Source organism: Schistocerca nitens, chromosome 8, assembly GCF_023898315.1.
Source record: "Schistocerca nitens isolate TAMUIC-IGC-003100 chromosome 8, iqSchNite1.1, whole genome shotgun sequence".
Classification (NCBI taxonomy): domain Eukaryota; kingdom Metazoa; phylum Arthropoda; class Insecta; order Orthoptera; family Acrididae; genus Schistocerca; species Schistocerca nitens.
In genome coordinates this window covers 55,949,775-55,965,404 of record NC_064621.1, presented here as the reverse complement: position 1 = coordinate 55,965,404, position 15,630 = coordinate 55,949,775, and the positions used below count along the sequence as shown (strand labels likewise).

Genomic DNA, 15,630 nt, shown 5'->3' with positions numbered 1-15,630 from the left:
TGATAAGGTAAGGGATGAGGAGGTTCTACGCAGAATCGGAGAGGAAAGGAATATGTGGAAAACACTGATAAGGAGAAGGGACAGGATGATAGGACATCTGCTAAGACATGAGGGAATGACTTCCATGGTACTAGAGGGAGCTGTAGAGGGCAAAAACTGTAGAGGAAGACAGAGATTGGAATACGTCAAGCAAATAATTGAGGACGTAGGTAGCAAGTGCTACTCTGAGATAAAGAGGTTAGCACAGGAAAGAAATTCGTGGCGGGCCGCATCAAACCAGTCAGTAGACTGATGACAAAAAAAGTATGTGAAGGCTGTAGTTTGTAACTAATTAACTCTTTTTCATGTGGTTCAATAACCGTCTCCCTGTAGGCCTGTGTGTGTGTGTGTGTGTGTTCATTTTGCACTGAGGTGACAAAGATCATGGGGCACCTAATTTCGTGTCGGACCTTCTTTTGCATGGCATAGTGCAGCATCTAGACGTGGCATGGTCTGCGCAGGTCATGGAAAGTACCCTGCAGAAATAGTGCGGCATGCTGCAGCCGTCCATAATTACGAAACGGTTGCCTGTGCAGGGTTTTGTGCACGAACTGACCTCCCTATTACGTACCACTTCGGGCGATGTGGGTGGCCAAATCATTTGCTAGAAATATCCAGAATGTTCTTAAAAACTAATTATAAACAATTGTGGCCTAGTGATATCGCACATTGTCACCAATAAAAATTCCATTGTTGTTTATGAATATTAAGTACATGAATAGTTGCAAATTGTTTCTAAGTAGCAGAACATGAGCCATCTACAGCTCGCACAGTGCCTTGTTGTCAACTGCAGTCCATGGCCTCGTAGTCTCTGCACCACACTGGAACCGTACCATCAGCTGTTACCAGCTGAAATCGGGTCTCATCCGACCAGGCTACGGTTTTCCAGTCGTTTCGGGTCCAGCCGTTATGGTCGCGACCCCACGAGAGATACTGTGGGTGACGTCACGCTGCTAGTAAAGGTACTCGCTTGGGTTGTCTGCTGCCATAGTCCATTAACGTCAGATATTGCCGGACCGTCTTGACTCATACGTTCGTAGTGCGTCCCACACTGATTTCTGTGGTTACTTCACGCAATATTGCTTGTCTGTTAGCACATCTCTCGCTCGTTCAGTGAAGGACGCCCGGAGAAATAATGCTTGGAATTGCGTATTCTCGGCACACTCTTGACGCTGTGGATCTCTGAATATAGAATTCCCTCACTATTTCCGAAATGGAATGTCCCATGCGTCTAGCTACAAGTACCTTTCTGCGTTCAAAGTCTATTAATTCCTGTCGTGCGGACTTATCAGGTAGGACATGATTTGACATGAATCACTTGATTACAAATGACAGCTGCACCACTGCACTGCCCTTACATACTTTGTGTACGCGATACTACCGCCATCTGTGTATGTACATTTCGCTATCCCATGACTTTCCTCACCTCAATGTAATCATACCTGTCGTATTTTCAATTTACCTGTCTTGTATGTGAGGAGCATCATTTTACACTTTAAAGACTCAATGAGGTTTCTGGGCCTCATTTTCGACTCCGTCTTGGTTACCACTCCTCATAGATCTGAATGCCAGAACCCAGAAGGTACTGAATAACTTGAAGTGTCTTGGCCACAGGTCTTGGGAAGTGGAAGAACTCGTCTACTGCGGTTTCATAAGGCTTTAATTCTGTGGTGTCACCGCCAGACACCACACTTACTAGGTGGTAGCCTTTAAATCGGCCGCGGTCCGTTAGTATACGTCGGACCCGCGTGTCGCCACTATCAGTGATTGCAGACCGAGCGCCGCCACACGGCAGATCTAGAGAGACTTCCTAGCACTCGCCCCAGTTGTACAACCGACTTTGCTAGCGATGGTTCACTGACAAAATACGCTCTCATTTGCCGATACGATAGTTTAGCGTAGCCTTCAGCTACGTCATTTGCTACGACCTAGCAAGGCGCCATTATCAGTTACTATTGATATTATGAATCATGTACCGTCAAGACCGACGTTCTTCATTAACGGATTTAAGTTAAGTATTCCACCAGCTACGTCCGTTTTTCTAAATTCTAATTTCCTTGTCCTGTTCCAGACCTCACGCCAGCCTGCGTGAGCTAAAACGCGTGCCTTTCGGCCTCCTTCTAGTAACACGGTGTTGGCTCTCCTGCCAACCAAAACAAATTTGATCGTGGCTAGAGTACTGGTGCACATTGTGTGGATCAGCGAGATTACCGACGCTGTCCACCATGAAGGGATTAGGCTGGCCACAGGCGAGTGTAGGACCACTCTATATCCAGTCTCTGTGCTGAGGTCGGAGAAGCGCCACCAACCATCCTGTGACAGCTCCTCATGGTGTGTCAGGCACGTAATTTCCTCGTTGTTTCTAATTCACTTGCAAACCGTACTGTTGCTCGACCGGTGGATCGTCTTGACTCCGATCAAACAACAGCATAAAGGCCATTGAGTATTTTCGTCCAACGTGCGCTGGATTCACTTCGTGTCGAGCAGGTACAACCCAAATTCCAGGACTTAAACCACCTGCCACCCTCGTTGCCAGAGTAATTTTAGATGAAATTTTAGCTTAGGTCCACAGACCTGTAGCTGTATTTACGGATGAGTGCAAACAGGGAGGCTCCGTTGATTTATCCGTTTCTTTCCCCAATCGTTTCATCTTTATCTGAATACCTAAATGCTTTACTCTCGTCGATACAGAATTGTACGGTATGTCCCATGCGTTGGAGTACATTGGACGTATTTAGAGTGCTAGTTCCGATTTCCTGCGTGCCCTTCAGTCTCTACAACGCTTGTACCAACACACAAAGTAATGCAGAATTTCCAGGATGCCCTCCTCCAACTACAGAGACTGGGGAGGAAAGCGTCTGCTTGGTGGCAGGACACATGGGTATTACGGAAAACGCAAGAATGGATGCAGCAACCTGGGAAACATGTCACTATCCTAGATTAATGCAGTGTGCCATCCCTCCTCCCCTCCATCCCCCTAGCCCCTCCCCCCCCTCAGGGTCCTCGCCTCGCTGTTGAGGTACAGAGTTAGTGTCATGTGTCTATCGAAGGAAGAGTGGCTAGAAGCGACAGATAAGCTGCTTCTAATTCAGTGCACAACTATGGCGCAGCGTGCCTCCTTCGAGCCTTGCGGGCGGGATGAGATCCAGTTTATTCTCTTAGAATAGACCACAGTCAACGGACGCATAATTCCCTGCTCCAGCAAGAGGCTCTTCCAATGCGTGGTGCTTGTAGCGTACTGTTCAGAGTGTGCAACATTTTACTGGACTGCGTTTTATTTTCGGACCAAAGGGTGGCAGTTCATTCACCCTCAGATTTCCGTCTATCTTAACTGAAACCCAAATTAATATGGTCCGACTTCTAAAATTTAGTGAATTGCTCCACATGTTTCCTAAAATTTTAGGGGGATTTTTTCATACATGCTTTTGGTTAGATGTCAGCTACATATCGCTGTGAATGTAGTTTCCCTCTAGTCTTCATTATGATTTAATTGACAGTTTTCGAACATCTGCCCATTTGTCACGTTGTTTTCCATGTTGTGAGTTAGTGTGAGTGAGTGGGTGACAGTGGGTGAGACTGGGAAAGAAGGAGTGATTCTTATTACTTTTATCGCATTTTCTATGTTTTAATCACATTCATTTACATTGACCGATTGAAGGCTGATAGGTTGAGCGCTCCTAATGCCCCCCCCCCCCCCACAAACACACACAGAATCCCTGTAAAGTACCTTTTTGTCGAGCTCTGCAACGAGGTATTTCTTGAATTGTTCTGAAACGCTACATAGCTTTTTGGTGATTTGCTACGCGATATACTGATGAAATTTGTAAATCACTTTTTGCACACTTCCAATTCGGTGCTCTACAGAACAACAACATCGATGGCGAAGGCGGAACGCTTTCTGTGTTCTTTTCGGGACACCCAGTGCTCGCGGTCGCTCAGGTGACCTCTGTAGCGTGCCAAAGAATGGTTCAGATGGCTCTGAGCACTATGCGACTTGCTGAGGTCATCAGTCGCCTAGAACTTTGAACTAATTAAACCTAACTAACCTAAGGACATCACACACATCCATGCCCGAGGCAGGATTCGAACCTGCGACCGTAGCGGTCCCTCGGCTCCAGACTGTAGCGCGTAGAACCGCACGGCCACTCCGGCCGGCCTTTAGTGTGCAGGTCGAGGGATTTATACTAGTTCTGCTTCTTCCAGTATTGCAGGTGTGGACTGGTTTTGGGGGAAGGTATGTCTTAACGCCACTATTGCTTCTGTTAAACATTCCATACTAGAATGAGATTTTCAATCTGCAGCGGAGTGTGCGCTGATATGAAACTTCTTGGCAGATTAAAACTGTGTGCCCGACCGAGACTCGGGACCTTTGCCTCTCGCGGGCAAGTGCTCTACCACCTGAGCTACCCAAGCACGGCTCTGGTAGAGCACTTGCCCGCGAAATGCAAAGGTCCCGAGTTCGAGTCTCGGTCCGGCACACAGTTTTAATCTGCCAGGAAGTTTCATTCCATACTAGTTCTGCATATATATGAGCAGCCTTCAATGACTTTCCTTTTCTCCTTTCTCCAGCTGTATGTGCTATAACTGGAGCAATCGGAGAAGATCTGACAACGGGTTACTCTAACTTCCTTATCGCAACGTATTTGGAATTATTGGCTTCAAAGTGCAAGTAACGTTAAGAGCGACTGAATATCACTGCCCCAGCTAGTCACCGCACGTCCTGTTACTGGCTGCTGCTGTGGCGGATTCTCTGGCTCCCCTACAAGGCAATCGGTTGATCCAAGATTGTGTCTGTGTGTCACAATCCTGTGGCCAGAGGGTAGAGATCTTCTCCTCCTTCCCCAGCGATGGCAGGAATGGCTGCACCATCACATCGCATTACCCGGATAGTGGCAAGGTGCAGGGCAGTCGTGCCGCCCAGATCCTTAGGCAGCAGTCCATGGTTCTTGTCCCGGATACGGTAGATGAGTCTACGTCATCGGTGCGGTGCCGACCACGACAGGCTCGACGTCACGTAACCATCCAGCTGTTCGAGTCTACATCTACATCTACATCTACATCTATATGATTACTCTGTAATTCACATTTAAGTGCTTGGCAGAGGGTTCATCGAATCACAATCAAACTATCTCTCTACCATTCCACTCCCGAACAGCGCGCGGGAAAAACTAACACCTAAACCTTTCTGTTCGAGCTGTGATTTATCTTATTTTATTTTGATGATCATTCCTACTTATGTAGGTTGGGCTCAACAAAATATTTTCGCATTCGGAAGAGAAAGTTGGTTACTGAAATTTCGTAAATAGATCTCGCCGCGACGAAAAACGTCTTTGCTTTAATGACACAACTCGTGTATCATATCTGCCACACTCTCTCCCCTATTACGTGATAATACAAAACGAGCTGCCCTTTTTTGCACCCTTTCGATGTCCTCCGTCAATCCCACCTTGTAAGGACCCCACACCGCGCAGCGATATTCTAACAGAGGACGAACGAGTGTAGTGTAAGCTGTCTCTTTAATGGACTTGTTGCATCTTCTAAGTGTCCTGCCAATGAAACGCAACCCTCGGCTCGCCTTCCCCACAATATTACCTATGTGGAGTTCCCAACTGAAGTTGTTCGTAATTTTAACACCCAGGTACTTAGTTCAATTGACAGCCTTGAGTATTGTACTATTTATCGAGTAATCGAATTCCAACGGATTTCTTTTGGAACTTGTAACACTCCCTTATTAGTTTGGTGTATCCGCTCGTTCGCGGATCTGAATAGCAGCCCAAATTAAGTAATTAATTAATGTGACCGTGTACCTAATGGGGCTGGCAATCGGATTGGACTGCTCAGGAGATGTTACATTCCATATTGTCCTTCGCAAATACGGTAATAATGTACTGTTTGGTGGTAAGGAGGACAACAAACACAGCTTCACAAATAAGACCTATATTCTTAGCAAAAGCACAAAAATAAGGAGACAGCCACTGCCTTCGTCAATACACTGTTAATAACGGCTAATCTCAGCACAGGTTTCTTTCGCTATTCATAGCCGTCACACGCAACATACAATCACTGTAATCCAACACTGTAATCCAAATAATGCCGGCGCGGTCGACGCGGAATCTCAATAACGGCACACAAATATCACTGATTACACTTGCAATTAAACTTCTTCACTTTCCCGTATAATACTAACACAAAGGGGTTAAACCGCGGCGATGGCCACTCCCTTTGTCGGTAATTCATGAATCATCAACTGCTGGCTTCAGCCCAGCTCTCTGCCCGCCTCGCGGGAACCTACAACACACACACTGCCTACCGACTCACTCTCGCTCTCGCGACCTGACACACTAATCGATAGTTGCCCTGTCGACCTGTGTGAGCGCAAACTTAGTAGTAAGGGCCTGCGGACCCCTTACATCCCCGCCCTCGAAAACTTCTTTAGAGCCGCAGGCGAAAAAGAATCGGCAAGGGAATTAAACATTGCTACATTTGAACAAAACATACAATACAAATAATAAGTGGAACTACAATTCACTAAATAATCCCTCGACTCCGGTAGTGGGCTGCCTCCACAACAATTTTTACAAAAAGGTTATACATCTCATAAATATGGCATTGTCCAAATTACAATTTTTTATATCATCCAGCAATAGTCCTCTCTAGTCCAATATCGAATGAAACACACAACATACACTCAAAAATTATTACCTAAACACATGACATGTGAATTACTATACTACAAAATAGCTGTTACCGATTTTATACCTATTCTCAGATAATATTTGATATGAAATATGCAATTCTAATTATAATACATCCCCAAACACAATGTAAATAAACATTTCCTTTCCTTTTTTTTTAAATGTCCTTTTAATAATTAAATGTTCTAAACATGTCCTGACCAACTACATCAAGGAGCTTGAACACTCTCAGTTCAGACATTTGCCCTAATCTAGTTCCTCTTCCTCATCTGGGTTATCTCTGCTCTCGTGTGTGTAGTACCTTTTTATGTTTTCCACATGCTCCTTACCATGCACTCTCTTTGTCCGTGCATATTCCAACTCCACAGTGTTAGGATGACCAATTTTTATAATCCTGTACGGTCCCTTATAAACGTGGTTAAACTTATGTATTTCAGAGTTTATTTTCTTTGATTTAGCATGAACCTTTACTAATACCAGGTCCCCCACTCGGTAAGTTATCGGTTTCACTAGCTTGTCGTGTCTTTCTTGTCTTTTCCTAGCCTTCTCCTTCATACTTAATTCCACTAGCTCCAATTTCCTTTCCCAGGTCAATGAACTTCCTGGTGGGTAGACTACCAACTCACGAAAAATACTGTCGGGTTCTTGATTGAGCAATACTTCACATGGTGCAAACCCTGTAGAATCATGTGGGAGGTGATTCCTAACCCGCTCAAATTCTTCCAGATATTCTTTCCATGAACCATGCTTCTTATGACAGTAGGATCGGCACAAACGGTTCAATTCCTTCATTGTTCGTTCCGCTGGGTTAGAAGCTGGCCTATACCTAGAAATGGCAATTTGCTCTATTCTGTGCTCATTTAGCATCTCTGTCCACTCCTTTGACCTGAACTGTGACCCATTATCACTCAAAATTCGCTTAGGAATACACAACTTTTGAAAATAGTTTTTCTCAAAATGGTTAATGATGGCTCTACTAGTAGCTTTTTTCAATGGGTAAAATTTTATGTACTTGGAAACCAGTTCTTCCACTACTAAGATTTGTGTGTAATTCCCTCGTGAGGCAGGAAGTGGCCCAAAGAGATCCACTGCAACTATGTCCTTAATTGCTGTTGGTACAATTGGATGCATATATCCTTTGTGCTGTACTGTAGTCGTTTTAGATTTTTGACAGGTGTCACATGTACTCAGTATTTTACGTATCCGCCTTCCCATGTTGTTGAAAGCACAATCCAACTTTTCCAGACACTTCTTCGGTCCATAATGCGCATTACTATAGTGCGTATACCAAATTAATTTTTCTACCACATGCTCAGGCACACAGAGTTTCCAGTTCTCCTCACTCTCCCTGTTTCTTTTATAAAGTATCCCATTGTGAATATAGTTAAATGTGCGAATCCTTTCCTCTCCTGCACACCTGTATTTGTTTTTAATTTCTCGTCCTCGTTCTGTTCCCTACGCACATTCTTTAGGAACTTCCTTATGAACTCTTCATACTGTACTCCCCTCATCAGGTTAATTCTAACTCCTTCTCCTTCCGTCCTGTCCACCAACATTCCTCTTGAGTCAGCTGGTAACCTTGACAAAGCATCAGGTATTATGTGTGTTGCTCCTGGTTCATAAAGTATCTCGAAGTCATAGTCTTGTAATGCTAGGGCCCATCGCGTTAGTCTGCTATGCCTCAATTTGCTTGTAGTCAGAAATGTAAGGGCCTTATGGTCAGTCACGACTTTCACATGCCTCCCGGCCAAATAATACTGGAAACGCTTAAACCCCCACACAATTGCCAATGCCTCCCTTTCAGTAATCGAATATTTCCTCTCCCAAGCATTTAAACTTCTGCTACCAAATGCTATTGTTCTCACACTCTCACCATTTCCGCTCCTCTCTATTTGGTACAAATGAATTCCTAGTCCATAGTCAGAGCTGTCTGCTCCTAAATAAAAATCCTTGGAAAAATCCGGGTGGTACAATATATCCGCACTATATAGTGCTTCCTGGATACTTTCAAACTTGGTTTGGCACTCTGCACTCCAATGCCACGGCATCCTCGCCTTAGTCAATTCCCTCATACTCGGGGCATTAAGTACAGATCCTTTGACAAATTTTCTATAAAACTCACAAACCCCAAAGAATGCTCGCAACTGCTTCTTACTATGGGGGGTCGGAAAATTTCTAATAGCCTCCATTTTACTAGGATCAGGATAGATACCCTCCTCGGATATTATATGGACCAGAAATTTTATCTGCGGTTTCAAAAGCTGCCAAGATTGCATCCAGTCTATTTAAATGTTCTTCCCATGATTCGCTTGCTATCAAGAGGTCATCCACGTAGACGGTGACCCTCTTAAGTAACTCCTCGCCTAGTATTTTATCCATCGCCCTTATAAATTCAGACACTGACACATTCAGCCCAAATGGCAACACTCTAAATTGATAGCACCTTCCTCCATAAGTAAATGCCGTATACTGGCGAGACTCTGTGGCCAATGGTATCTGCCAGTAACCAGCAGTCAAATCGATACTACTAAGCACCTTTGCTCCTCGGAATTTTTGAATTAGTTCTTCTATAGTCTCTGGTTTGTCCCGCTCCGGTTCGATGATTTTGTTCACTGTTCGTGCATCCAAAACTATCCTCACCTTTCTTCATCTACTGCTCTTCGTTTCGCCTGGGGAATGGAATACTGTTTTATATTGAACGGTTTATGGTTCTTTATCTTTAGCTTACACTCCACCCCTTTCATGATACCTGGCCGTTGAGAAAATACTTTACAACGCCTGTATAATACTGTGGCTAACTTCTTCTTAGTCCTCTCATCTAGGTGTGTCATCTCCTCCAACTTTTTTCTGATCTTATCCTCTTTATGTCTATCTTCTCGTGCTAATCCCTCAAGGTATATCAACACTTCTTCTCCTAGTTCCTCTTCTCCATATCCCGTGGTGGGTTCCTCTTCATGACACAAATTTACTCTTCTGAATTCTTCCTCTTCTTCGATTGCATTCCCCTCAGCAAACTTTAACCTCTTCTCTTCTCCCTTTCTTCCTTTGACCTTGATAGTACCTTCATCAAAACTCACTATTGCATCAACTTCATTCAACCAATCTATCCCTAAAATAATTGATGTGTTCAATCCGGCCCCCACCAGAAATGTTGCTTCGTATTCTTCTCCCTCTATCTCGAAGGTAATCAACACTTGTTCTTTAATAGGTTTACTCCTTGCACCCAACGCGTTCACAATTCTCACTCCACTCACTGGGAAACTAGGCAAGCTAACATTCGCTTTTAGTATCTGTTCATATAACCTTTTGGATATTGCACACGCTTCACTTCCTGTATCGACTAATGCCTCGATATTCACTCCACATAACTTGATCCCTATCATGGGTAGCATGGGTTCTTTGGGAATCCCACTTCTTTCCTCCAGTAGATCTTCTCTCAGGTCTCCACCATTGTCGTGTCTTAGTAGGTTTACCCTGGTCCTCGTAGCCCTCACTCCCGATCGGACCTCATCTGGAGTGTCATTCAGTTTTCCGGTCTCTCCACCTCTTCTATATGCACCGTGTCATTCATTCGCCTGTCCCATCTTCTCTCATGATCTCTTGGTTCTTCACTCCTTCTCCAATCATTTCTCCATTGACGTTCACAACCATGGTTCCTGTACCTATGACCACCACCTCTTCCTCTACAATTAGACGAATTACCAAAATGATTCCTTGGGTCATTATTTCCCCCTCGGTTTTGATCATTAGGTTGATTGTGTCCCTGTGATCGAACAGATTCCAACTGTTCCAGTATTTTCATCAAAGCCTCCCTATCTTCAATTAGGCTCCCGGATACAGTTTCTTGTATTCTCTGGCTCATTCTCCTTTTTATCGCTGATATCATTACGTCATCACTCAGGGGTTGTTCCAAGGTCTCGTTCAATTCCCACAAATGTTCGGCAAACTCTCTCAACGTTCCTCTCCTTGTACTAAGTGACTTGCGATGGAGTAGGTCCTCAATTGCTGCACATTGATGGCTTTTGGACCAGTATTTCTTCAAGAATTCCTCTTCAAACTGATCATAACTAGTAGTCCCTTCCTTCTTCCTGACTCCCCAAGTGAAGGCCTCACCTTCCATTCTATCTATTGCAAATTGAATCTTGTCTGAGTCCTTAAGATGTGCTGGGAAAACTCCTTTTAGCCATTTCATAAATATCATTGAGTGCAACCCTCCTTTCGGTCTAAATTTCTGCCCTGTATTACTTTGGATGCACCGATTATCACTGCTCATCAATGTAACGACCTTGCCTCCCCCAATGGCTAAGGTGGCATTGCTAATTCGTTTATCAATTTCTTCTGTCTTGCTCTCCAATTGCTGCACTCCCTGTTGTAACTGCTTGACCTCCATTTCAACCCTCTTGTTATCCTCTTCTCGTTGCACGGCTGTAGCATTTCTCAGATTGACAGCTAGTTGGTTTTGCCTATCTCCTATCCCCTTAACTGCATCATTGCATTGTTTCTGCATCTGCTTCACCTCGGCGATTCGATGATTGCAATTTGTTTCCACTTCGTTGATTCTTTCTCCCAATTCGGCTTTTGTTTCTTCAATATCGTCTTCTATCTTTTTTGCTAACTTTCCTTCCATCTCCTCCACATCTCCCTGGACTTGGTCTATGCTCTTCTGTAGCTTCCTCTCTCTCTCGTCGATGTCCATCTTCAGTCGTTCTTGCAACTCCTGCATTTCCTTCTTCAAATTATATTCCATCTTCATTTGTGATGTTTTGATCTCTTGTAGATCTTCCTTTAGTGATTCTCTTGTTTCTTGTGAACTCTTCTCTAACGATGCGTTAGTTTCTTGTAAACCCTTCTCTAACGATGCGTTAGTTTCTTGTAAACTTTTTAGTGATTCTTTTGTTTCTTGTGAACTCTTTTCCAACGATGCGCTAGTTTCTTGTAAACCCTTTAGTGACTCGTTAGTCTTCTTTATCAAGTCTACCAACATTGACCACCTATCAGCATCCTCTGAAACTAGCCTAGCTCTCGTCGTTTGTCCCGGTGTCTCGAGATAACTAGTGGACTGTGCTAATGGGCTTCCTAATGACAATCCACAATCACTGATTCCTGAATCACCTCTGCTTTCCTGTCCTATCCCTTTCCTTCCAACTACTGCCTCACAGACCTGCTTATCTTCAGTAGACATGTTTGGTTTATTTTTAATGCACAGGCAAGTAATACAAAAATAACTTCTAATAACCCAAAACACTCCTAATTACCATGAAACTAATCAAACAGTACCTGCAATCCTTTCAGTTAATCCCCAAAATGATACTACATGCATGAGTACCGAACATCACAACTCTCAAAAACCTACTAATTTCCAATAACAATTTCCATTTACACAGTTTATGTAAAAATGTTTTAAACAAGATAATCACAACACTCACAAAATCTATAAATGTAAAATCCCCAAAAACAACTACCCTATAGACAGTGCAGTGTGCATAAATAAGTATGCTATATTCCAAAGTATGTGGCGCAAACTTTTCGGAAATTGCTATAATCGGGCACTTTTCCTAATGTAAATATCAGTTAGAAACTGTTTATTTATCGCGAATACTGCACACTGCAATTTACTGTTACGTCAACCAGTCGTCTTCACTCACCAACCGACGTTACCGCGAGTCGAGAGGTTTTGACGTTTGAGGTGGGCGTGGCGGTGTACTGCTGCTGAAGCTCGTGTGAAGTTGAAGATCTGCTACAAGACGACGTAGTTCTCCGTCGGCCGCTCCGTGGCGCTGCAGGCGGGCGTAGTTTGTAGTTTGGCCGCTAGATGCCGGGACTGCGCTCGTTGTCTCGAAGTCGCGTTGCTCCGTAGTAGGATGTCGTGTGAAATCACCTTGCGGACTGAAGCTCTTTGGTGCAACTGCTACACGGGTCTGCGTGACATCACTCAATAATTGCGTCGCCACAACACATTGTCGTCTGCATAACAGTTTATGGGTCCACACGAAGCTGTCCGATTTTCACTGTTCAAAAAGCAATTTCAGTCAAAATACGACCACTAAACACTTTTCTAAAAACTTTCGTGACGAATTCTTGGCTCGTTTTGATATTTTACTGTTCACACGTGTCTTTCTTTAGTGTTCACTTTTCACAGTTTTTCACGCGAATTTACGCATTTGCACTTTACAACACAGTTTATTGACACTATTGTTCTATTTAATATGGCAATAAAAACAGTTTAGTCACAATCATAGGATGCTATTACTTCGCATTGTTCAAAAAATGCACTGTTCCTTGTCGCGATTTTAAAGTTTATGCACTGTCCCGATCCAAATTGAAAAATTAATTTTCTCGCGTTAAGCAAGGTAAAATTACCTATTGTTCTTTACTATTCGTCCTAAAATTGCACTAGTCCTTTCACGGTAAGCCAAGGGTGTAACACTCCCTTATTAGTTTGGTGTATCCGCTCGTTCGCGGATCTGAATAGCAGCCCAAATTAAGTAATTAATTAATGTGACCGTGTACCTAATGGGGCTGGCAATCGGATTGGACTGCTCAGGAGATGTTACATTCCATATTGTCCTTCGCAAATACGGTAATAATGTACTGTTTGGTGGTAAGGAGGACAACAAACACAGCTTCACAAATAAGACCTATATTCTTAGCAAAAGCACAAAAATAAGGAGACAGCCACTGCCTTCGTCAATACACTGTTAATAACGGCTAATCTCAGCACAGGTTGTCCGCCCCAGTAGCTGAGTGGTCAGCGTGACGGATTGCCGTCCTCTGGGCCCGGGTTCGATTCCCGGCTGGGTCGGAGATTTTCTCCGCTCAGGGACTGGGTGTTGTGTCGTGTTCATCATCATTTCATCCCCATCCGGCGTGCAGGTCGCCCAATGTGGCGCCGAATGTAATAAGACCTGCGCTATGGCGGCCGGACCTGCCCCGCGAGGGGCCTCCCGGCCGATGACGCCAAACGCATTTCCATTTCCATTTCCAGCACAGGTTTCTTTCGCTATTCATAGCCGTCACACGCAACATACAATCACTGTAATCCAACACTGTAATCCAAATAATGCCGGCGCGGTCGACGCGGAATCTCAATAACGGCACACAAATATCACTGATTACACTTGCAATTAAACTTCTTCACTTTCCCGTATAATACTAACACAAAGGGGTTAAACCGCGGCGATGGCCACTCCCTTTGTCGGTAATTCATGAATCATCAACTGCTGGCTTCAGCCCAGCTCTCTGCCCGCCTCGCGGGAACCTACAACACACACACTGCCTACCGACTCACTCTCGCTCTCGCGACCTGACACACTAATCGATAGTTGCCCTGTCGACCTGTGTGAGCGCAAACTTAGTAGTAAGGGCCTGCGGACCCCTTACAAACTCATGTGGATCACCTCACACTTTTCGTTATTTACCGTCAACTGCCACCTGCCACACCATACAGCAATCTTTTCGAAATCGCTTTGCAACTGATACTGGTCTTCGGATGACCTTCCTAGACGGTAAATTACAGCGTCATCTGCGAACAACCTAAGAGAACTGCTCAGATTATCACCCATGTCATTTATATAGATCAGGAACAGCAGAGGTCCCAGGACGCTTCCCTGGGGAACACCTGATATCACTTCAGTTTTACTCGATGATTTGCCGTCTATTACTACGAACTGCGACCTTCCTGACAGGAAATCACGAATCCAGTCGCACAACTGAGACGATACCCCATAGGCCCGCAGCTTGATTAGAAGTCGTGTGTGAGGAACGGTGTCAAAAGCTTTCCGGAAATCTAGAAATACGGAATCAACATGAGATCCCCTGTCGATATCGGCCATTATTCGCGCGAATAAAGAGCTAGCTGTGTTGCACAAGAACTATGTTTTCTGAAACCATGCTGATTACGTATCAATAGATCGTTCCCTTCGAGGTGATTCATAATGTTTGAATACAGTACATGCTCCAAAACCCTACTGCAAACCGACATCAATGATATAGGTCTGTAGTTCGATGGATTACTCCTAGTACCCTTCTTAAACACTGATGCGACCAGCGCAATTTTCCAATCTATAGGTACATATCTATCGGTGAGCGAGCGGGGCTATACATGATAGCTAAGTAGGGAGCTATTGTATCAGCGTAATCTGAAAGGAACCTAACCGGTATACAATCTGGACCTGAAGACTTGCCTGTATCAAGCGATTTGAGTTGCTTCGCAACCCCTAAGGTATCTACTTCTAAGAAACTCATGCTAGCAGCTGTTCGTGTTTCAAATTCTGGAATATTCCATTCGTCTTCCCTGGTGAAGGAATTTCGGAGTCCCTACATGCTGCCTCAACTGAGCTTAAATTCTGCTGCTCCCCACTGACTTCGCACTCCGAATTATCTGCAATGGAGGCAATGACCGTCTGCAGTAACTGGCGGTGGGTTGGGTTGCAGTACTTCCTGGTGACTGGCCTGGGTTCGTCACAGAGAAGACTGTCACAAGGAAGAGGTGGTGGTCCACTCAGCATTTGTGTCGATCAGTGGTTGGCTCAAATGGCTCTGAGCACTATGGGACTTAACTTCTGAGGTCATCAGTCTCCTAGAACTTAGAACTACTTGAAGCTAACTAACGTAAGGACATCACAAACATCCATGCCCAAGGCAGGATTCGGACCTGCGACCGTAGCGGTCGCGCGGTTCCAGACTGAAGCGCCTAGAACCGCTCGGCCACACTGGCCGGCTCGATCAGTGGTGCTGGCTGACTCCACCTCTAGCTCAAAGAAACACTATAACTTTTTCCCCTTTACGGTTCCTTCTCTCTACAGAAAATATCCACCATTGGCTTCGGATGAGACGTAGGCTTACTTACATTTATTTACACTTTCCTTTTCTGACGTAACCTACACAGTCACTTTGC

At 44.5% G+C, this 15,630-nt stretch overlaps 1 protein-coding gene across 1 annotated transcript; it reads right to left on the bottom strand.

Moving 5' to 3' along the window:
- Positions 1-10,257: 10,257 nt before the first annotated feature.
- LOC126199161 (uncharacterized) lies at positions 10,258-11,718 on the bottom strand. The gene has a single exon (XM_049935916.1). It carries the CDS (start codon positions 11,716-11,718, stop codon positions 10,258-10,260), a length of 1,461 nt encoding a protein of 486 aa, XP_049791873.1.
- Positions 11,719-15,630: the final 3,912 nt, after the last annotated feature.

Bases quoted from the DNA above. Each gene is read 5' to 3' on its own strand.
- LOC126199161 (XM_049935916.1), bottom strand. From the start codon at position 11,718: ATGTTGGTAGACTTGATAAAGAAGACTAACGAGTCACTAAAGGGTTTA.